Raw genomic sequence first — 24,418 nt, forward strand, 5'->3', positions numbered from 1 at the left:
ATATATATATATATATATATATATATATATATATATATATATATAATTTTTTTTTTTTTACAAAAAAACAACTAAATTTAGCATTTAAGTCTAATGAATATTAATATTTGTTATTGAAAATAATCTTAAATATTATATTTAAATGTTGCATTTGTTTTAGCAGAACTAATCTGCAAATGTGAAAAAAAGCTTAATTATAAGAAATATAAATATCAATGCTATACTATTATAAGCTCCAAATTTACACACTGCAAAATAAGTTTTTCTTACTTGGTATTTTTGTCTTATTTTCCATTACAAATATCTAAACATTTTTAATGTCTTGAGTCATTTTACTTCTCAACTAAATGCAATTTGATTAAAGTCTTGTTTACTGAAAAATGCATCAAATGTTTAGTTTTTTTTAGGCTTAAAACATGAACAATTAAGAAAAAAAATTGTTTTCCCTATAAGTTAAATTTTACGCTTATTAAATTAAAGTGTAAGTTTATTTTTGTGTCTGCACTGGCATACATACATATACATTCATATATATATATATATATATATATATATACATTCATATATGTATATTATATATATATATATATATATATATATATATATATATATATATATATATATATATATATATATATATATATATATATATATATATATGGTTTTATTTTACAAAATTAATATCTGTTGTCATTTAGCATCTCAAGTAACTGTATCTTAATTTAAGAATGTTTATGATATTTGTGCTGGAAAACAAAAATATATAAAAATCTATAACTGATTCTCTCAAACAAAAAAAAAGCTAAACAAATATATGAAGGACTTTTGTTTGAGAAACAGAAAATCAGAATCAGTTATGATATTTTTTTTTAAACAACGTTTTATCTACAGATGTACAGCAAAATCTGGGATAAATATATCATTTAATCCTGGAAATAACAGAAAATTTGAGATTTTAGAAAAAATGTTAAACAAAGAAACATTATGACAGATTCTGCAATACAAGATGAGCGGTGGAACATTTCCCAACTCTTGCTGGAAAACACGAACATCTGGTTAGTTTTATCAGTTCAGCTTTTATGGAAGAAAATTAATGACAAATGTATTTGAAACAAACAAAAAAAAGCTTGTTAAATTGCAGTAATTGCAAAAAAAAAATGCATTGCATTTTGATGGGTTGGGTTATGGTTGTATATTTAAGCTGTGAATATTTCAATTCAAAACATTCACACATTTTCATTATTAAAATTCAATAACCCATATTCACCTTTCAGATTTCACTTCCAAAATATTCTGTCGGTTTAAAAATATGACTTATAACATTCAACAGGCGATTTAAAAGGCAAGTACAGTATTTTTCTTCAAGTAGTGCAATTCAAAAAGCTATACATTTGGCATTAATTTACTCCCATAAACTTTTCATCTAAATTGTTGTTTCGCATATAATATAATTAATAATGAAAATAAACAGAAAAATGCTACATTTTTAACAAGTTTACATACTGAGTATTCAGTCTTTGCAAATTATTTTTATCAAAATAAATGTGATTTTTTTTTTTTTATAAGTGATTTATTATTTTGATAATAATTACATATTTATTATTTATTTTATGTGAACATTCTTTCTTCTATAAAGGGAAACATCCTAAAAAGAACGGCGGGACAAATTGATTTGTAACAGAAGTGAATCATCCAAATGTAGCCGGCCCGGGATTTTTCCAAGGTCAGTTTATTAAGAGGCGTGGGATAAAAATAGGTTTCATGGGAGAAAACCATAATAGAAAACAAAAAAAGAAAAGAAGAGAAAATACATGAAAGCCTGTCTTTGTCATGAAGCACCTGCGTGATCCCCACCGGAGAGATGACGAGTCAAACGGGGAATTTTCTGTCCGACACGGATTCTATTATTTCCGGCATGAAACAGAAAATGTTTAAATAGATTTCTGAAGCTACACTCTAAAAAACGCTGGGTTGTTTCAGCCCTTGTTTGGGTCAAATATGGACAAACCCAACCATTGGGTTTAAAAATTAAAACATTAAAACTAATGGTTGGGTTTGTCCATATTTGACTCAAACTGAAACAACCCAGCGTTTTTAGAGTGTATTTATTTATTGAATTAGAGCATTGTCTTGGATAAATCATATTTTATATTAATAAACCCATTAGATAAATTCAATGTCAAATAAAAATCTGACAAAAATTAAGTGACTGATGTAAATTAATCAGAAGTTAAAACGACTTTCAAAACACATATTTGCACTAAAAACTTAAAGAAAATTAATACACAATATAAATAAATAAATATTGTTGTTTCCACAAAAAAGCTATATGTCTGGCCACACACTTAAATTATGCAAATTCATGACACACATTATGACACGCATATTAAATATATTAAAACAAAAATTACATTCTACGTTTGCTAATGACAAAATATTTCGTTATAAATAACGAACAAAACCATAAACTATAATGTCATGACAGAATAATGTTGTTGTGTAGTACACTCTAAAAAATGCTGGGTTAAAAACAACCTAAGTTGGGTTGAAAATGGACTAACCCAGCAATTGGGTTGTTTTAACCCAGTGAATGGGTCGTTTTAACCCAGCGGTTGGGTTAAATGTTTGCTTAAAATAACCCAATAACCCATTTTTTAGAGTGTAGTGATCATCAATTTCACTAACAAATACTGGCATTTTACCATCCACCAGTGTAGAAGAGAAAAAGAGAGACATGAAAAGATTGTGGATTCAGAACAACCTCAATATTTCCCATTGTTGAAGGTTTTCTCTAGGTGTAGGACATCCTCTAGTGTACACTTGATGTACTGCTATACATACATGATAATAATCTCAGTCTAATATTGAATCTGTACAAACATCATTGAATGCTTTAGCTTTTATTTCTCTGACTATAATACATTTGCACGTCCCTATTAAACACCAAACCATTATTAACGGGTTATTTCTAAAATATTAATTTATTTTGTTTGATTGATTTTAGAATCAAATATTGTTCTTGGTATAAGAATTATGATAATTGCTGATAAATAATATCATATTCAATCCTGTAACATTCAACACCAAAACATTTCGGATGTAACAGGGTTTACAAAGTATTTCTGAGAAAGACAATGTATTGCTTTTCCAATTATAATCTACATATCTTATGGTACTTTGGGCCTGAGGTGGTCAAATATGCAATATACATCAAAAATAAATCCTGAAGCTTGAAAATGACCCATGTGAAGTTCATCATTTCAAAAACGCATCAGTAATAATATCTCTTTTATTCAATCATCAACATAGCCCCAAAATATATAGTCCTAAACTTAAAGCATTAATCTCTTTATTACTATAAAAACACCATGACACGCATAAATGGATTTTCCCTCGGAATGTGACCTGTTCGTTCTTAATCAGAAAACATTTGATCTACTGCAATTTCCATAGGAAATATAGTAGAAACGCACATTTATAAAAAGAGTCTTTGCCTTGATCAAACCTCGGCACAGAGCAGAGATGAAGACCAATCCAAACATTCCCCCTCCTGGTGTCCGTTTGTTTGTAGTTTTGGTCTTACCCCAGTCCTGAAGGCTCTTATTTCTGTCCCTGCAGTGAATGCAGATTGTCTTCAGCCGTCCCCGGTTCAGCACGTGTTAGTGAATCGTTCCCAGACTGCTTACAAAAGATTTATTGCAGTCAAATGTTTCTGTAAACAGCTCGCTCACCAACAACGGCACATTCTAGAAACCAAGAAAGACAAGTGTTAATATATGTGTGTATGTGACCCTGGACCACAAAACCTTTTTTGAATTTTTGAATTTAGTCTCAAAAATGTTTGAAATTGAGATTCATCTGAAAGCTGAATACATAAACTTGGCTGAGATACAATTATTTGAAAATCTGGAATCTGAGGGTGCAAAAAAATATTGAGAAAATCACCTTTAAAGTTATCAAAATAAAGTAGCAACGCATATTACTACTAATAATACATTTTTGATATATTTACGGTAGGAAATTTACAAAATATCTTACTTACCTAACCCTAACAGTTGAGTTTTACCGTTTTCCAATCCATTCAGCCGATCTCTGGGTCTGGCGGTAGCACTTTTAGCATAGCTTAGCATACATAATTGAATCTGATTAGACCGTTAGCATCTCGCTCCAAAAAAAATGACCAAAGAGTTGATATTTTTCCTATTTAAAACACAACTCTTCTGTAGTTACATCGTGTACTAAGACCGACGGAAAAATATTACGCAGCGCCTGAAAATAGTTCCCAGCATACTCTCTGTGCAAGCAGGTTGTCACGTTGGTTATGTTGACTGAAGTTAACGCTGCGTAATATCATTGCGCCTGCTGCACCCACGGTACGGCAGCAAAGCTCCTTGATTATTACGCGGGAATGAGAGTATAGTTCCTAGCCATACTGGCCAAGAAAAATTGCAATTTTTCCATCGGTCTTAGAACACGATGTAACTACAGAAGAGTCAAGTTTTAAATAGGAAAAATATAGAAACTCTTTGGTCATTTTTTTTGGAGTGAGATGCTAACGGTCTAATCAGATTCAATGATCTATGCTAAGCTAAAAGTGCTACCGCCAGATCCGGAGATCGGCTGAATGGATTCGAAAACGGTAAAACTCAACTGTTTAACTCTACGCTACGGGAGTTGAAAAATTTGCCTATTTTCAAAAATAGTGGCGTGTTCCTTTAATATCCTAATGTTCTTTGGCATAAAAGACTGATATAGATATTTTTTGTCCCATACAATGTATTTTTGGCTATTGCCACAAATACACCCGTGCGACTTATGACTGGTTTTGTGCTCCAGGGTCACATATATTAAATTTTTTGACATACTAAAAAAATTTTTTTTTTACAAATATAATTTTGTATTCATAAAATTATGTATTTATTTATGCTTCTGCTTGTTGGTTGTACCACATGACTTTGATTCAGTGGATAAATATTAATTAGCAATGAATTAATTATATCTTACAAAAAAAAAAAAATGTCCCCCTTAAAAATAGAAAAACATTTTACAAACTACTTAATCAGGGTTTCTTTTCAATCATTTTGTGCTTTTAAAAAAATTTATATTGAATAAATTAGTGTGCAATATCCCATGCATCCCTATGCAATATGTTCAGCTTGACCTTACATCTCCCTTTTATGATAAATATTTGACAGGAAATGGGAAAGTTATGTTTATATATAACATTAGGGGAGTAAAATACTAAGCAACGTTTGACGAAAAGCGCGAGTAATTCATGTGACTTAAAATGGACCCATTATGCCCCTTTTTACAAGATGTAAAAGAAGTCTCAGATGTTCCCAGAATTTATCTGTGAAGTTTCAGCTCAAAATACCCCACAGATCATTATATAATGCCCAAAATTACCCTTTTTGGGTGGAAGCAAAAGCTTTCCACGCCGCTGCTTTTCTGTTATTCTCAATATAAAAGCGCGTCTTTCTCCCATTCGGGGCCGTTCACACACAATGCAGGCAGTGGAAATGTGGTCAAGATGTGTTTTTTAAAAGTTAAACTTCTTTTAACTTGAGTGCTGCATTTTTAAAGCACGTTTCCTGCACAAGACGCAAACACAATAGTCTAAACACATCCATCTACCACATTTACATGAAAAGCAATGGAAAAGAAACGCAGTGGAATGGAAAAATGCATTCTGTGTTCATTTATACAGCCAACAACTTAGCATTTAGATTGCGAACGACTCATTTTGAGACACTGTTTATGATTATGATTTACTGGGAATATAATACAAGGACTGGGTGGATTTTCACCATTATAGGGTGGTTGTGTAACACTGCAGACACAAATTTATGTTCAAATACCAAGTGAATTTTGCATAATACATCTCCTTAAAAAATACAGAAATGCAAACTCTTCAGGGGTAAAAAAAGGCAACAAAGATGAGAAAACCTGCCATGCTTTAGTGAACTATTTCAGTCACCTGGTGGATGACAAACACTTAAAGCTGCACTATGTAACTTTTCCGTCCACTAGAGGTCGCCTATTCAAAACAAAGGCGTAGTTTGATGACGCCAAGTTTGAGTGCAGAATCTTGGGACATGTGGTCTTCACCTCACAGCCGGTGGAAAAGAATCGGGATAGGACTCAGGGAAAAATCATATTCATGGATGTGATTATTAATGTTACTGTAGTATGAAGGAAGCAGGAGCGATTGTTAATAAGAAGCGCGCAACACAAGCCTTGCGAGCAGCGGGACCTTTATTATGGCATAGTCGCCGGTGGGACTTTTATTATGCCACAGTCACCGGTGCCATTTTCGCTTTTCCAGTCGTGAGTATGAGGTAACGCAGCTCTGTTTATCATATTAGATATCTGAGTGTGTTGAAAAGGAAGTTATGACGTTACTCTGTGCGTTCGCTCGGCGGCTGCTATGACACTTGTTGCACAAGTAAAGCGTTTCTGCTAAATAAAACCGGAAACCGAGTGTAACGCAGATATGACGCAATCGACAGGCGACTCCCTCACACGTCCCGGTTCCTTGGTTAAAATAGCAATTTTCTCACGATTTACAAATAGTTGGAAACATTTGAGATATTGTATATAAGTACTCAACTGAACAAAATACATAACACAGGCCTAGTGGTTTTTGGATATTTTACTGCAAAAATGTTACATATTGCAGCTTAATTATTATTTAATTATTTTTAATTAATTAACTACTTAAAAATACAAAAATTAAATAAATGAATTATAAATGCTAAAAATAATTATTACGAGTAAATAATGCATTAAATACCTTTAAATATTTCCCGATTTAATAAATAAAATAAAAAATAATAAATACAAATATTTTTGCTTTATAAGGGAAATAACACATTTTCTTATACCTGTCTATGTTGCATGTACACTACAACACAATGCACATCAGTGCTTATTTTGACATCGTCTAGTCAGATGTTTTGTCCCGTCTTCGGTTCTCAAAAAAGTAAAAAACAAAAAAAAGTTAAACTAAAAATCGTTCAGAGTGAATTCTGACTTAGCTACAGAAAACACCTGTGATTGGCCATTGCTTTCAACAGAGATGGCTGTGATTGGCTACAACCCCACCCCCCCCCCCTATCGGATCTACACAAAAATTACACAATTTTGGATTCAAAACAGTGAATTCCGCTGAAAGGTGACATTGTTGCATTCTGTTAAATAGCATGTAGTATACAGTATATAGTGCACAGTAAGATATGCTTCCGATTGATCTCATTAAGTGAGTACCTGTGTCAGTCTTCAGATTCAGCATCTGTCGGACTGTCCACTGTTACAGGCTCCACCAGACGCTCATAAGACACCACCATCATGATCTGCCAATCATTCGTCAGGAGTTATATTTTAACCACGGAGCTGCTCAAATGTCTTCAATGCGTGTTCTCACAAACAAGGACTCACGGTAAGTAAGGCAAGCAGACCCATCATCACCCCCATCATCACATAAAGGTCAGAGGTTAGACCGCCGGCCCAGAGAGGACCGAGGATGGTGGCCAGTCCTCCGACAGAGCGGCGAATCCCCTGACTGAATCCTGAGAACAAACAAACAAGGCCTTCGCCTGAGCAAACACTGACTAGCGAACCAGAAAAACTAGAAAAGTTTGTCACGGTGAACTTTGACAAAGCCTTGCCTAAAAGCTGAAAAGAGCCTGAGAGTTCTTTATATTAGCACATTCTTTACACATTAACACAATTGTGGAGGAATTTTCAGACAAAAAAAGGTCCATTGTCTGTGGTCAATAGTGTAGTGATGTATGAAGCACAGCTTTCTGTTGGTTAACTTGAACCCGCCCTCACGCGAAAATTACCAATCGAGTGCAATCTTATTGAAATTACTGGATATCGCCATTGAAAAACTGTAAATGTGACCATGCCTTAAATGTTCAGTTGTTTTAGGCAACTGATGGGTTTCGTGTTGCTAAGTGGTTGCTAAAGTGCTAATCCACCTGTCACTCAAGTGGCCAATTATGCAGAATTTTTAAGGGTTAATGTAATTTAAAGGGATGAGTTATAAAATTTCACCCCGGGTGGATGGATAAAACGACAGACGGATGGACAGATGGATGGATGACAGACAGACAGATGGAGGAATGGATAAAATGACAGACAGATGGATGGATAGATGGACGAATAGATGGATGGATGACAGACAGACGAAAGGATGGACGGACAGATAAAACGACAGACAGATGGATAGATAGACAGATGGAAGGATGGATAGAAGGATAAAACGCCAGACGGATGAATGGATAGATGGACGGATGGATGAAAGACAGACGAATGGATGGACGGACAGATAAAACAACAGACAGATTGATTGATAGATAGATGGATGGACAGATAAAACGACAGACATATGGATGGATATATGGACCTATGGATGACAGACAGACAAATGGATGGACGGACAGATAAAACGACAGACGGATGGATGACAGATAGATAGATGGATGGATGGACGGACGGATGGCTGACAGACAGACGAATGGATGGACGGACAGATAAAACGACAGACGGATGGATGACAGCTAGATAGATGGATGGATGGACGGATAAAATGACAGACAGATGGATGGAGGGATGATAGATGGACGGACGGATAAAACGTCAGACGGATGGATGGATGAAAGACAGACGAATGGATGGACGGACAGATAAAATGACAGACAGATAGATAGATAGATAGACGAATGGATGGATAGATAGATGGACGGATAAAACGACAGACGGATGGATGGATGGAAGGATGGATGATGAATGACAGACAGACGAATGGATGGACGGACAGATAAAATGACAGACAGATGGATGGAGGGATGGATAGATGGACGGATAAAACGTCAGACGGATGAATGGATAGATGGACGGATGGATGAAAGACAGACGAATGGATGGACGGACAGATAAAACAACAGACAGATTGATTGATAGATAGATGGATGGACAGATAAAACGACAGACATATGGATGGATATATGGACCTATGGATGACAGACAGACAAATGGATGGACGGACAGATAAAACGACAGACGGATGGATGACAGATAGATAGATGGATGGATGGACGGACGGATGGCTGACAGACAGACGAATGGATGGACGGACAGATAAAACGACAGACGGATGGATGACAGCTAGATAGATGGATGGATGGACGGACGGATAAAATGACAGACAGATGGATGGAGGGATGATAGATGGACGGACGGATAAAACGTCAGACGGATGGATGGATGAAAGACAGACGAATGGATGGACGGACAGATAAAATGACAGACAGATAGATAGATAGACGGATGGATGGATAGATAGATGAACGGATAAAACGACAGACGGATGGAAGGATGGATGATGAATGACAGACAGACGAATGGATGGACGGACAGATAAAATGACAGACAGATGGATGGAGGGATGGATAGATGGACGGATAAAACGTCAGACGGATGGATGGATGACAGACAGACGAATGGATGGACGGACAGATAAAATGACAGACAGATAGATAGATAGATAGACGGATGGATGGATAGATAGATGGATGGACGGATAAAACGACAGACGGGTGGATGGATGGAAGGATGGATGATGAATGACAGACAGACGAATGGATGGACGGACAGATAAAATGACAGACAGATGGATGGAGGGATGGATAGATGGACGGATTAAAACGTCAGACGGATGGATGGATGACAGATAAAATGACAGACAGATGGATGGAGGGATGGATAGATGGACGGATAAAACGTCAGACGGATGGATGGATGACAGACAGACGAATGGATGGACGGACAGATAAAATGACAGACAGATAGATAGATAGACGGATGGATGGATAGATAGATGGACGGACGATAAAACGACAGACGGATGGATGGATGGAAGGATGGATGATGAATGACAGACAGACAGATGAATGGATGGACGGACAGATAAAATGATAGATAGATGGATGGACGGATAAAACAACAGACGGATGGATGGACAGACAGAAGGATGGATGGATAGATAGATGGATGGATGGATGGATGGATGGATGGATAAAACGTCAGACAGATGGATGGATGGATGGATGGATGGATGGATGGATAGATAAAACAACAGATAGATGGATAGATAGACAGATGGATGATGGATGGATGGATGGATGGATGGATGGATGGATAGATAGATAGATAGATAGATAGATAGATAGATAGATAGATAGATAGATAGATAGATAGATAGATAGATAGATAGATAGATAGATAGATAGATAGATAGATAGATAGATAGATAGATAGATAGATAGATGGATAGATAGATGGATGGATGAATGAATGACATACAGACGAATGGATGGACGAAAAGATAAAACGACAGACAGATAGATGGATGATGGATGATGGATGGATGGATAGATAGATGGATGGACAGATGGATAAAATGACAGACGGATGGATTGATAGATGGATGACAGACAGATGAATGGATGGACGGACAGATAAACGACAGACGGATGGATGGATAGATGGATGACAGACAAATGGATGGACAGACAGAAACAACGACAGACAGACAGACAGACAGACAGACAGACAGATAGATGGATAGACGGATAGACGGATAGACGGATAGACGGATAGACGGATAGATGGATAGATGGATAGATAGATAGATAGATAGATAGATAGATAGATAGATAGATAGATAGATAGATAGATAGATAGATAGATAGATAGACGGATAAAACAACAGACAGATGGATAGATAGAAGGATGGATGGCTAGTTGGATATATAGTTAAATTGTTTTACTACTATGTTGTCAGGCCTGACCTTGCGTCTTCTGTGATGTTATTTTGGAGAAGAGAGACACCTGGGCAACTGCCACAAAAGGAAGGCCCAGGACCTGAAGGAAAACCCCAATGATGAACTCTGCCAGCTGCCACGCAAATCCACCTGAACCGAAGAAACATCTGTGAGCCGTGTGGGATTGTACAGCTTATAACCACAACATCTAAAGCTGAGTGCGTCTTACCCTGAGGATTGGCCAGGAAGATCAGGCACCAGACGCAGGAAATATTGCAGAGGATGAGGCCGACGGCCAGCACGACTCGCTCCGCCACACGCTTGCTCAACCAGCGCACGAACAGGAAGCCGGCGATCACCTCCACGCCACACACACAGTACATGATGCTGTTCTCCAACTCGCCGAAGTTAAAGAACTTCTGCGTCAGAGGAGTCACCATCGTCTAGAGGGACAGTCATATCACATTAAATATCACACGCAATAAATAGCCATGAAAAGCATTTTATTTTCTAATTGAATTACTGAATTTGAATTGGATGTAGAATTGTAATTGAAATATGAATTTAAGGAAGAAGAAACAAAAATATGTTTTGAATCTCAAAATAAAGGTTTAGATTCTTAACTATTTAAAGTATTTAATTTATATTAATTGCAATATCTGTAATAAATTAACTTTCATTTTATGGACAAACTAAGTGGTGCAATATTGCAAAATTGCAATTTTTTTGATTGCATAATAAGTTAAAAATCAATGATGACATTTTTTAGTTTTTCCGCAAAACTTTTGTGTGACTGTGTTGAATCTAAATTACAATTCAATAAATTCCAGTGTCATTTCAATTCAAAATCCTGTGGGCATGTCGTGGTTTCAATTCAAATTACAATATAAATCCAAATTCATTCCAATTTCAGTTCAACATTTCTGTGGAGCTTGTGTCAAATTCGATTTAAATTCCAAAACACATCTTAATTGATTCAATTTAAATTCAACATTTTGTGGAATGTGTGGCAAACTAACATTTTTAATTCAAATTCAAATCAAATGAAATTCAAACCCCCAAAAAATTCAATTCAAATTCAACATTCTGTGAGGTGTGTGGCAAATTCAATTCAAATTCAACATTCTGTGAGGTGTGTGGCAAATTCAATTCAAATTCCAATTTAAGATCTAATTTAAGATCTAATTCAATCGTTTATGGAGTGTGTGGTAAATTCAACATTTGAGTGCAGCCAATTCAATTTAAATTCCAACAAATGAATTGAAAGTGTGAATTGTTCAATTCTGAATTTTTCCAAACCTGCAACTGTAGGTGTGTGTGTGTGTGTGTGCATGAGTGTGAGAGTGTGTTTGTATGTGAGTGAGAGTGTGTGCGTGTGCATGAGTGTGTGTGTATATGTGTGTGCACGTGTGTGTCTGTGTGTGAGTGTGAGTGTTTAGGGTTTCGTTCTCGAATAATTCACCGTTTTTGAACAGTCGGTTAGAACTAATTCGTTGAATGATTCTAGAATCCATTACGCCGCCAACTACTGGCAGTTTTATAGTTTCATAGGCCTGGAGTAATTACAAATTTCCCAACATTTCATATTTCTATAATTAAGATATATTATATTTAGAACATAAATCTAAAAATCTCATTACATTATTTAGGCAATTGTAATTAGAGTGTAGGCCTACGCCGTATTTTGATAAATGGTAAGATGGATTTTGTTGATACTGATTTAATTTAATTCTTATAACAGCCATAGCCTAGTGTATCATGGTAAATAGTGTAATTACTTAAAAAGATGGTCAACAATATGTAACGTTACTTTATAAGAGGTGTGGCCTAAAAAGTGAGCATGCAATTTTGAGAACACCAAGGAAAGAGCACGTTCTTTTCGTCTGTTTGGATACTTCAAACACAAGTTTGCACTGCCTGTTTGGTGTACCTGTTTAGCCTACACGTTAATAACGTGCGTTTTGTCCGACTCATAGCACGCGTCCTTGACGTTTTTTAAATAGCAAATCACGCGTCAACGTGTTTTGACGTGTCAATTGCGCAATCAGACTCCCGCCCAAGCGTATATGAGCACCGGCGCCCCCGCCAGGCGCGCCCACTCGCGATATTTCATTATTATCCAAAATTCTATTATGGAATCTTATGAGGGTGCCTACTCCAGCCTGTTAGTCCTCTAAAATGTTATATATTATTGAGGAAATACAGAAATGATTTAGAAACGCACAATAGCAGCTACATATAGAAAATATCACCCCAGTTTTTTTTTTTAAATACCATCGCTTTGGCGGCCCCATGCGCCGCATATAGCGCATACCCACTTTTTGCGCCACTGTGAGACGTCATGCTCGGCTAGATTCGCCTAGAACTCGTGCATCTTCGGATGCGGAGCCGCGCGAAAAGTAAAAAAAAAATGCGCTGCACACCGCCACACGAAATGGGGTCTCGTGCACTCAACGCACACTACCGCCCACTCCGCAATGACGTTATTTTTGCCGCCCGCACCCTCGCGCTCTTGCGGACACGTTGAGTATGAACAAGGCTTTAGTGTGTTTGTATGAGTGTGTGTGTGTGAGTGTTAGTGTGTGAGAGAGAGTGTGTGTGTGTGTGTGTGTGGGCATGTTTTTGTGAAATATCAGGTCACAAATGTGTATAATGACATGGGTATGACATAGGTATTACAAAAAGAGGGTGAAATATGAGGACGTTCCCCATGTCCTCACTTTTCAAAATGCTTATAAATCACACAGAACAAGGTTTTTTTCACAGAAAGTGAACTGCACAGTCTCCTGTGATGGGTAGGTTTAGGGGCAGGGGCAGTGTAAGGGGATAGAAAATACGGTTTGTACGGTATAAAAACCATTACGCCTATGGAATGTCCTCACATTTCACAAAAACAAACGTGTGTGTGTGTGTGCGCGCGTGTGTGAGAGTGCCTGTGAGTGTGTGTGCACGAGTGTGTGTGTGTGTGTGTTCACCTCCAGAGCGGTCTGATTAAACAGTGTGATGAACTGAGCCGCCAGCAGCACCACCACCTCCTCTCTGAGGAACTCTGAAAGGAAAGACAATCAAACACACATTAAGCCAAACTGACTCTCATAGACTTTACAGTACAATGACTAGATTTCCAGATTCAGATTATATCAAGTGAGATTCAAACTGATCCGAGCATTTATTGTGTTTCTACAGCACCAAACAAACCACTTATAATCTAAGATCATTAAGTTGTAAAGAAGCTTTGAAAGTCTAATAACACATTCTACAGTAATCACATTAGTATACCAAGTCAATTTGTCTGCTTATAATTTTAAAATAAAAAATAAGATAGTAACAGTTTCATTGGATAAAGGTGTATATAAACTTCAATTGACCGATTCAAAATGAATTAGTATTCAATAAATTCCACTTAGTGTCATTTCAATTCAAAATTCTGTAGCGATTCCAATTCAAATGTAAATCAATTTAAATTCAAATCCATTTAATCCCAGTTCCACATTCTGTAAATTAAAATAGTTCAATTTAAATTCAAATCCATTTAATCCCAGTTCCACATTCTGTAAATTAAAATAGTTCAATTTAAATTCAAATCCATTTAATCCCAGTTCCACATTCTGTAAATTAAAATAGTTCAATTTAAATTCAAATCCATTTAATCCCAGTTCCACATTCTGTAAATTAAAATAGTTCAATTTAAATTCAAATGCAATTGAATTGAATTCAAATTCCAGTTCGAATTCAAATCCCAAATAAAAAACACTCCCCATTATAGAATTGTAATATTTAATGGGAATTTGTCTTATTTTCAGCTAAGGCTTCATTAACCCTTTCATTCCCAAGTTATTCTAGCTGAGCCCCCAGCGTTTCCATGCTTGTCACGTGACACACCACAGCCACAATAGCGCTGCATGACATATGTGTCGTTTTTATTTAGTTTTCCCTTTTCTATTAAAAACATTAACTTGTTAACTATAATCATGAACTATCTGACATTCTGATTCTCAAATATGTGGACGTGAATGCGTTTTGGCATTTAAACACCTTTATTGTGATCATGTTAGCTGATCAATAACGATGTTTGCTTATATTTTTCTGTATAGTAATATGCAGCCATGTGCCTTCTCTGATGACGAGGGCGGGGCAAACTGTCACTCACATGAGATCCACCAATAGCAAACCACAACCATCCAATCAATTCCCCACGGACAAAATCAAGCCCCTCCCTACATTTGTTCTTGTTTGAGAAGCGCTTCACTCAGATATACGGAAGAATAGAGAAGAAAAGATGAGTGCAACTTCCCTTTCATGCTGACTTTAAAGGGTTAATTAGCCCATGATTTACTCATCCTAGGTGTATATGACATTCTTCTTTCAGACGAATAAAATCAGAGTTATATTAAACATGTCCTGGCTCAGAAGGCCTTTATTAACCCCCCGGAGCTGTGTAGAGCAGTTATATGATGGATAGATGCACTTTTATGGAGTTCAAAAACGAAGCAACAAATCCCTGCCATTATAAAGCTTGGATTAGCCAGGACATTTTTAATATAACTCTGATTTTATCCGTCTGAAAGAAGAATGTCATACACACCTAGGATGACTTGAGGGTGAGTAAATCATGGGCTAATTTTCATTTTTGGGTGAACTATCCCTTTAAGACAGACAGACTTGTTCTAAATGTTATTATTTCTGATTTTGAGAATATGTAATCTGTCACCTCTGCTGGCACCGAAGTTCTTGAAGGGACTGGAGCTGACGTCCTCCGGCGGAGGTGAAGGCGGAGGGGAAACAGAAGTCACATCACCATTGGCCATTGAAGAGGCTCTGGACTGGACACTTGTGACCGCCCCGTATGACCCAGTGAGCTCATTTGGCCCAACCAAAGGTTTGCCCTCTCCGTCCTCCTCCTCTTCTTCCTCCTCCACCTCTTCCTGCACATCTCTGTTCCTCTGACGCATGTCGTCTTGAGGAGTGAAGTCCCAGTACATGAACAGGACTACAAACTGAAGGAGGATCCACAGCAGGCACATGAAGAGCTGAAACACAGTAAATCCGTTGGGGTAACGCCCACAGACGCTTCAAACAATGCCGACTGGGACGCTTCAGTGTCTTACCCCTGGGGAAGTGTATTTGTTCACTGTAAAAGGTCCGACCTGGAAGTCACACAGTCGGAGAAAGATATTGAATGCAGGACCTAGAAAACAACAGGAAAAAGTTAGCATGCGGAAAACGCTAAATTTATACCGAAATTACGAGAAAAAATTATAGTTTTAATATACACAACTGTTCAAAAGTTTGTGGTCTGGTCAGTAAGATTTTTTTTTAAGAAATTAATACTTTTTATTATATACAGGGCTCCAGACTGCAACCAAATGCATTTTTTTGCTACATTTTTTCCTGCTGGTGCGACTAATTTTGTTAGCGGTTAGACAACTGTGTTGCCCAACTGATAAGAGCTTCCATTTCAAGCAAATTCAAGCACTTTTCATGGCTTTCAAGGGCTTCACACTTTTTCCAACACTTAAAAGCTCTAAATGTTATCCAATACAATGTTATTTTTAGTGTGATTATTTGTAAAATTAAAAGTTTAAAGGTGTAGGCCACTTTGTGGCTAACAAGCACTTTTATTTAAAAAAAGAAATGACCACTATAACCAGTAGATGATGGCAGAGGAGCACTTATTGACTTATTTGCCATTTCCACTCCTTAAAGGGATAGTTCACCTAAAAATGAAAATTAACCCATGATTTACTCACCCTCAAGTCATCCTAGGTGTATATGACATTCTTCTTTCAGACGAATAAAATTATATAAAAAAATGTCCTGGCTCTTCCAAGCTTTATAATAGCAGTGAATGGCTGTTTCTGTCCATAAAAGTGCATCTATCCATCATATAACTGCTCCACACGGCTCCGGGGGGTTAATAAAAGCCTTATGAAGCGAAGCGATGCGTTTGTGTAAGAAAAATAACCATATTTAAAACTTTACAAACTGTAATCTCTAACTTCCGCTAACTGTCGTACACACGTTCACGAGAGACTGGCATTCCAGCGTATGACATTGGTTATGTTGACGGAAGTTAGCCTATTTTTAGGCGCTGCGTAATAGCATTGCGCCTGCTTCACCCATGGTACGGCAGCAAAGTTCCTTGATTATTACGCAGGAATGAGAGTATAGTTCCTAGCCGTATCGGCTTAGAAAATCGCAACTTTTAACATTTTCCGTCGGTCTTAGTACACAATGTAACTACAGAAGAGTCAAGTTTTAAATAATACCTACCCTCAACTCTCTACTCCCATCACATATCAGATCGGAAAGGCATTTATTTTCAATAAAAATAGGAAAAATATTGAAACTCTTTGGTCATTTTTTTGAGCGAGATGCTAACGGTCTAATCAGATTCAATGATCTATGCTAAGCTATGCTAAAAGTGCTACCGCCAGACCCGAAGACCGGCTGAATGAATTCGAAAATGGTAAAACTCAACTGTTTAACTCAAGGGGAGTTGGAAAATGAGTCATTTTTAAAAATAGTTGAGTGTTACTTTAAAGGGTAACTAAACCCTAAACCAACTTTTTTTAGTTAATCATCTGTAATACTGGGGCTTTATTAATGCTGTTCATTGATTCGAGTAAATGTTTTGACATTTGAGTATAAAGTGTTTTAATTCTATAATATATGGTGTAAAACCACCAAAGTGCTGCCCTCTTAAGGTTGAACGGTGGCTACTGCAGTTGAATTTTCCTATTGGACGTTGTGGTACATCGTGACGTAGGATGGTACCTCCAACGGCTCACTATCCGCGCCCCTGGCACGAGCTCACCACGCCCTCAGAAATGTTTCCCCCAATCACACGATGAGAACGGCTTCACTCCAGTATGAACTGTCATATTACATGAAGTAGAAACATTATGAATGAAACTGACTTGACACTTGCTTTAACATTGTATTGAAGAAAATACGGTTAAATAATGCAGTTGTCAGTACACGTCAGGCTTTTCTTGCAATATTATTGCTGCCCGTCATGTGTACAGATACTTTTCATACATGAGACGCGCTTTCAAACCCTGACACGCAAGTGGTTGCCGCGGACGCAGTAACGAACAACAATACCGTAACATGCTGGCGTATATAGTCTTAACTTATTTGAGGAAATCTGTTTATAATAGGCTTTCAGGTCTGAACTTATTGGTCCTGCGCTGATTCAGTTAATTTGAATGAAAATACATCGTATGTATATCAGATATCTGATCTATTTTTAGTGGCATTCAGTGTAAGGATTTGACTGTTCATAGATTAGGTCAGTTCTCTTGCGCGGCTGCTTCGCTAGCATCGTCTGCATCGGGAGTTAACGCAGTTTGAGCCAGCGGCTCGCATTGATAAGGCTCCGGGTTTGTGTCTACAGACAATCCACCCTCCTCCAATTCAGGTGAAGGTAGGAGAATGACCGCTCTGTTGCAAAGCTGGCTTCACTCCAGTCATTCTCTATCTTTGCGACTCGCGAGTCAGCCAGCTGTCAATCAATCCGTCACTGCGGGTCTCAGGTGCACGCCCTCCGCTCAGCCCCGCCCTCGGTTCGTCCCCTCTGTCTCCGCTGGGCTCTGCCCACTTTTCAAAATTTGCCAGTGGGTGGAGTTAAGCTCTGAGCAGGGGTTTATTTACCCTTTAAGGAGTGGAAGTGGCTAATAAGTCAATAAGTGCTCCTCTGCCGCCATCTACTGGTTATTAGTTTTCATGTGACGTTGCATGCTTATAGGAACACCCACCTGGAGGGCAAAACAAGGCTTTCCTCCATTGTCATTTTTACCAAGTTTGTAGTCAGTATTAATGCAGTAAGATAGTGATATTAAAACACCTAATTCAATATACACCTTATTGATGATGCATTCTTTGTACAGGACAGCAGATGAGCGCAGAATATTAGTGCAACACAAGGTTTCTCGTTAAGCGTATTTTTCCCATCGAAACCCATTATAAAGAAAACGCATTGCGTTCATATTCTTGGCTCATCTGCTGGCCTGTATATAGTGTGCATCATCAAAATGGTGTAAACTGAATTTGATCTTTTAATATCACTGTTTTAGTACATTACGGCACTTTAAGGGTGGGTCGCACAAATAAGGATTCTTTAGCCTGTCGTCAGTTCACCCTCCGTCTGCTGCTTGATCAGCTCTATAACGGTTTTACTGCGTAAATTAATCAAATCGACCAGTTGGAATCTGCCTTTTGCCAAATACCCTCAACTCCCTACTCCCATCACATATCAGATAGGGTTGGGCGATGTCCCCTAAATTGGCAGTTGACAATGTTTACAGTAAAACATCGTGATGGTCGATAATATCGTCGTTTGGGGGGTAAATAGGTAAATAGGTAGATAATATACTATATCTCTTTACATAAATACTATTTTCTACTTAAAACTATCATTTCGTTATTTTTACTAACCCAAATAATGACTCATCCGCTAGGTTGCACGTGAGGGGGAAAAATAGCTTCCTTCCACTTAAGAGTTGAGCTCTTTATATTTTAATATATCTCTTTACATAAATACTATTTTCTACTTTTAAAAATTAATTTCGTTATTTTACTAACCCAGTGTTTTGTATGTGAATGCTGTTTCACGTGAATATTACCACAGGAGTGAAGCACAAAGCTTTGTTTAGCCTACAAAGGAAATAATGGTCAGAGAGCTCTTTTTCATTCTGATTTGTAATCTGGATCTGGTCAATCGATTTTCCGTGAATTTTAACAATAGGCCCAGTCCATTTTATCCCAATGGACATGGACATCTCGTTTCTTTTCCCAAATCTTCACTCACGTCGCACCCATTTTCGCAGGGGATTATAAACGTTTCTTCCTTTCGTTTGCTTATAATTAAGTCTATTATAACTATTCACATCCTTTACTGTGGGAAAGTAGAACAAAACACTGTGGGACGAATACTTTTTTACTTCAAATTGTATTTAACACAGTTTGTTCTTGTTATTAAACTTAGTAAGGCGCGTCAAGTTTGGTTTATTTGAATAGCGCATTTCACACACACGCCGGTGATTTTAGTTTAGTTTTCTCTGGCAGTGAATAATCAAACATTGCCTAAATGTCTTGACCTTGTGGAAGACAAAATCCGCTCTTCAGACATTTTACAAACAGTGTTGCCTTGCAACATCAGGAGAAAACAAAGAAGATATTCGAGAAGGTGTCTATCCAGCTTGTGTCCCACATTCCTCTCAAAGCGCAGAGCGGTATAGCCTATGACGCATCTTTCCGGGGAAATAGTATGAATCAAATATTTTTCTACCTAATATTTCATTTTCTTATATTCTTGAGGTAACCATTATTTACTGAAAATCGTTTAAATGTTTTATAGGCTGTGTTGTTTCACTGACGGAAGTGCTAAAATAAACACACATGCTTATGGATGCCTCAAATGATTTCAAAATGTAGGCTATATATATATCTGGCATAGACTACAGTATTTAAAATAGCATATATGCATTAGTTACATTCTCAATTTAATTTACAGAGCAATCCCTGCTAAGTTTTTAGTTTAACTAATACTATAGAAGCGGATTAGTGTGTGTCGCACTTGCAACGGGGGCGTGGCATCACGATGGTGGCGCTCCATCATGATGTCGGTCAGCTATCACCGTCCATCGGCACAACCCTAATATCAGGTCGGAAAAGCATTTATTTTCAATAAAAATTAAGAAAATATTCAAAAAATGGAAATAAAGTGTCTAATGTGTGTTTAGGTTAGGGGTAAGTGTAGTGAGGGCTTTATTGTCGCTTTATAGCCGCAGCCAAATAAACTTAAAATAGCATCATTTGACCCCTTTTGTGCATTTTTTTTTAAAGAGTTTTGACCTAATCATACTTTTGCACCTACCAATGAGAAGCCCAGCCTGACGGCAGGCCATAACCGCAGCGAAGACGGTGGAACGGTCCTCAGGGGCCGTGTTTCTAGTCAGGAAGCCAAAGATAGACGATCCAGCACCAGTGCCGATACCTAGAGCAATAGAAACTGGTTCAAGCACCATACACACATATAACCCTAAAGAAATAACGGATTAAAGAAGCTTCACCTGCAACTAGACGACTGCCGAGCAATAACCATTTGGAGTATCCCATAAAATACATGAAATTACCTAAAAACAGACAGGAAGAGATGTTACTCACAAGCCCCTGACGCTGCAAGAGTAGCTAAGTTAAGTGCAGACTCACCAACAATCTCAAAGACATTGGCGAACAGGATGATTTTCTTGGTGCCGAGTGTGCGATCGGACCAGTAGCCGAACAAAGGGCCGGTGAGAAGCCCGCTGAAGCTGAATGCTGATAGGCTGAGGCCAAGGAAGTACGGCGCCGCATTCAACGTCTGCAGATACCTCCATATTGTGGGCAGAATCACAGCTGAAATGAAAACAGACATGCTTATTCATATCCGCACGTACATCAGATCTGGTATTTTAATTATTATCTTGATAGCTAGTCAGATTAGTAATTACTCATGAAAAAAAATCTTAAGAATCTCTAGACACAAAGAGCAATTCTGTCTCTTATATAAGAAACAAGTGTATTTGAAACAAGGAACAATTCAATTGCTGTTATTAGCAGCATCACGGTATACATTTGTGATGAATGTGACAGTCTCCGTTATTATGGAGTCGAAAAGAAGGGGGATTTACAGTGCACCCGGAAAGTATTCACAGAGCTTCACTTTTTCCACATTTTGTTATGTTACAGCCTTTTTTAAAAATGGATTCAATTCATTATTTTTCTCAAAATTCTACAAACAATACCCCATAATGACAATGTGAAAGAAGTATGTTTGAAATCTTTGCAAATGTATTAAAAAGAAAAAAAAAATTTGGGGTTTAGGGTATTTGGGGTTGGTGATTGGCACAAATTTCGATCTTGATTCAGTATAAATTCATGTATATAGCCTACTGTACATATAAGGAAAAAATAAGTTTGCCTTTTTAGCTCTATTTTAAACTTTTCTTGGGTTAAATTATATGTGCTCGCATTCATTAATATTCACTTGTGTGTGTGTGTGTGTAAGTATCATTAAAAGTATTAGGATGCAAGTTAACGTTTTAAAATTTCACATTTAAAGAAATCTAGTGTTTGATCATGTCTAAATATGTATTAAAATGCAAAACCTAAAAATAAGCAAGCAGTTATGATCTGCAATAGTCTATGTGTGGGGAATACTGGCAGCATCATGCTGTGGGGATGTTTTTCAGCGGCAGGAACTGGGAGACTAGTCAGGATTGAGGGAAAGATGAATGCAGCAATGTACAGAGACATCCTTGAGGAAAACCTGCTCCAGAGCGCTCTGGACCTTATATTGGGGCTAAGGTTCATCTTCCAACAGGACAACGACCCCAAGCACACAGCCAAGATAACAAAGGAGTGGCTACGGGACAACTCCGTGAATGTCCTTGAGTGGGCCAGCCAGAGCCCAGAACCAGATTGAACATCTCTGGAGAGATCTGAAAATGGCTGTGCACCGACGCTCCCCATCCAACATCATGGAGCTTGAGAGGTCCTGCAAAAAAGAATAGGAGAAACTGCCCAAAAATAGGTGTGCCAAGATTGTAGCATCATTCTCAAAAAAGACTTGAGGCTTTAATTGGTGCCAAAGGTGTAAGGATATAACGTAACAAAATGTGGAAAAAGTAAAGAGCTGAGAATACTTTTCGGATTCACTGTACATTATTAAGAATTGTATAATCTACTGAAACATTTGGCGGTTTAATTATTTTATATATTTTACATGTATTTTTATATTTTATATCCAAATAAAGAGCACCATGATATTACCTTTTTTTTTTACCATAGCAATATGAATATTTGTAATGTGTACCAAGGTAATGTTATGGTATTTTGGAGTCCCATTTAACTTGAAGTGTTATATAAATGGTGTTAAATTAATGATAACTGTTCTGTACTACAGTATTGGTAATTCAAACCAGTTCTAATTCAAATCCATTGGAATATGAGCAAATATGATTCAAATTCCAAATTCTATTTAAATTCAACATTCTGTGGAGTGTGTGTTAAATTATATTTAAATTCACGATCAAATAAATTAAAATCCAAATCAATTCATTAGGAAATAGCCTGACAACTGAAACATTTTAGCAACAATAATTTGATTTTACACAGACATACATATTAATGTTATTAATGTTTTTTTTTAAATCTCTTATTTGATCCTTATATCCACACATACATTTTAGATTATAATACCATGCATATTTTTACTTTTTTAATTTAAAGAAACCAAACCAATGTATATTTGACTTTTGAGAATAATCGTAATTAATAATCGCAATTACAATTTCAAGGGAATAATCAACAATTATGATTTGTCATAATCGTGCAGCCCTAATATATATATATATATATATATATATATATATATATATATATATATATATATATATATATATATATATATATATATATAAACATTTTTTGTATCTCTTATTTGATCCTTGTATCCACATACACACACACATCTCAAAGAATAATGTTTGATAAAATAAACAAATTATTGATTTGATCATTACATCCATCTATCTATATATGGATCACATTAGAGATACAAAACAAATCAGGGGGACATGATAATTAGAGTTACCATAATATTATTATAAATATTTATGTGTGTACCTTTGTGCATGACGTGGAGTACCAGTAGCTTAAAGTATATCTAAAATATCATGTTAAATGAATGACAATTGTTCTGTTCTACTGTGGTAATAGTGTCTGACACCATCAATGCAGAAGTCTTCCCAATACTGTAAACCCTAGTCTTACCGTACTCGATTCCGCTCAGTAAGAAGATCAGTCCTATCGTGAAGAACGTCAGTCTCCTCTTGCGTCTGTAGTCCATTTTACCCTCCAAACACACGATTTATAACTTATCGGAGCGACTTTGAGCCATTTTATCGCGTCCCGCTGCAGTAATGATCAGGACAGTGCGACCAATTACTTCGCTACACACACACACTGCATACTGCGTACTACACACGCATACTTACAGGACTGATATATCCAACACACACACAGGCCAAACGATCGCCACTGGGATGTAACTCAGAGAGTCCCTTTCAAGAGTCTAGTTTATAGCGTGTATATATATCTATGGTTTATAGCATGTCAGTTCTGCATTATTTGAACGCAGTGATTTTACAGTAACCACAGTAAAAAAAAAAAAAGCACCTTAAAAACGTAACTGTGCGTCACTTCCGGTATGCAAAGTACGCCCACTCGAGGCCAAATCTCACCTTTAAAATAAATACAAAATATATTATAAACGTAATCATAGCATGAAAAAGGTTTTGAACACAAACTTTTTTTATTGACCCCACCATACTGTCGACAACTTGTTAAACTAAAATTTAATGTATTGCACTAAACATAATTTGCACTAATATTGTAAACGCAGTGTGAGCCTCTCACACACCCGGACCCTGTTACTGCGTGATTTTACTAACTTCTCAAATCCATAAAATAAATTGTAGAGTTAAATTCTATTGTAAATGTATTGCAAGGACAAATATGTTCATCAATATATATATTTTTTT

At 36.9% G+C, this 24,418-nt stretch overlaps 1 protein-coding gene across 1 annotated transcript; it reads right to left on the reverse strand.

The window, feature by feature from the left end:
• Window positions 1–2,886: 2,886 nt before the first annotated feature.
• On the reverse strand, window positions 2,887–24,047 carry mfsd8l1 (major facilitator superfamily domain containing 8-like 1). The gene is made up of 12 exons (XM_079807470.1): window positions 23,649–24,047; window positions 21,045–21,230; window positions 20,906–20,968; window positions 20,710–20,829; window positions 15,938–16,017; window positions 15,541–15,859; window positions 13,805–13,878; window positions 11,059–11,272; window positions 10,857–10,979; window positions 7,438–7,568; window positions 7,267–7,352; window positions 2,887–3,746 (listed from the first exon to the last, which is right to left on the reverse strand). The coding sequence occupies exons 1-11, from the start codon at window positions 23,722–23,724 to the stop codon at window positions 7,272–7,274; spliced, it is 1,467 nt and encodes a 488-aa protein (XP_079663596.1). The 5' UTR covers window positions 23,725–24,047; the 3' UTR covers window positions 2,887–3,746; window positions 7,267–7,271.
• Window positions 24,048–24,418: the final 371 nt, after the last annotated feature.

This window comes from Gobio gobio, assembly GCF_949357685.1.
Source record: "Gobio gobio genome assembly, chromosome: 24".
NCBI classification, from domain to species: Eukaryota; Metazoa; Chordata; class Actinopteri; order Cypriniformes; family Gobionidae; genus Gobio; species Gobio gobio.

Coding starts and splice junctions, on each gene's coding strand:
- mfsd8l1 (XM_079807470.1), bottom strand. CDS start 23,724: ATGGACTACAGACGCAAGAGGAGACTGACGTTCTTCACGATAGGACTG. Junction 13,879..15,540: donor GAACTTCGGTGCCAGCAGAG/GTGACAGATTAC, acceptor CTTTCCTTTCAG/AGTTCCTCAGAGAGGAGGTG. Junction 11,273..13,804: donor TTAATCAGACCGCTCTGGAG/GTGAACACACAC, acceptor CTGTCCCTCTAG/ACGATGGTGACTCCTCTGAC.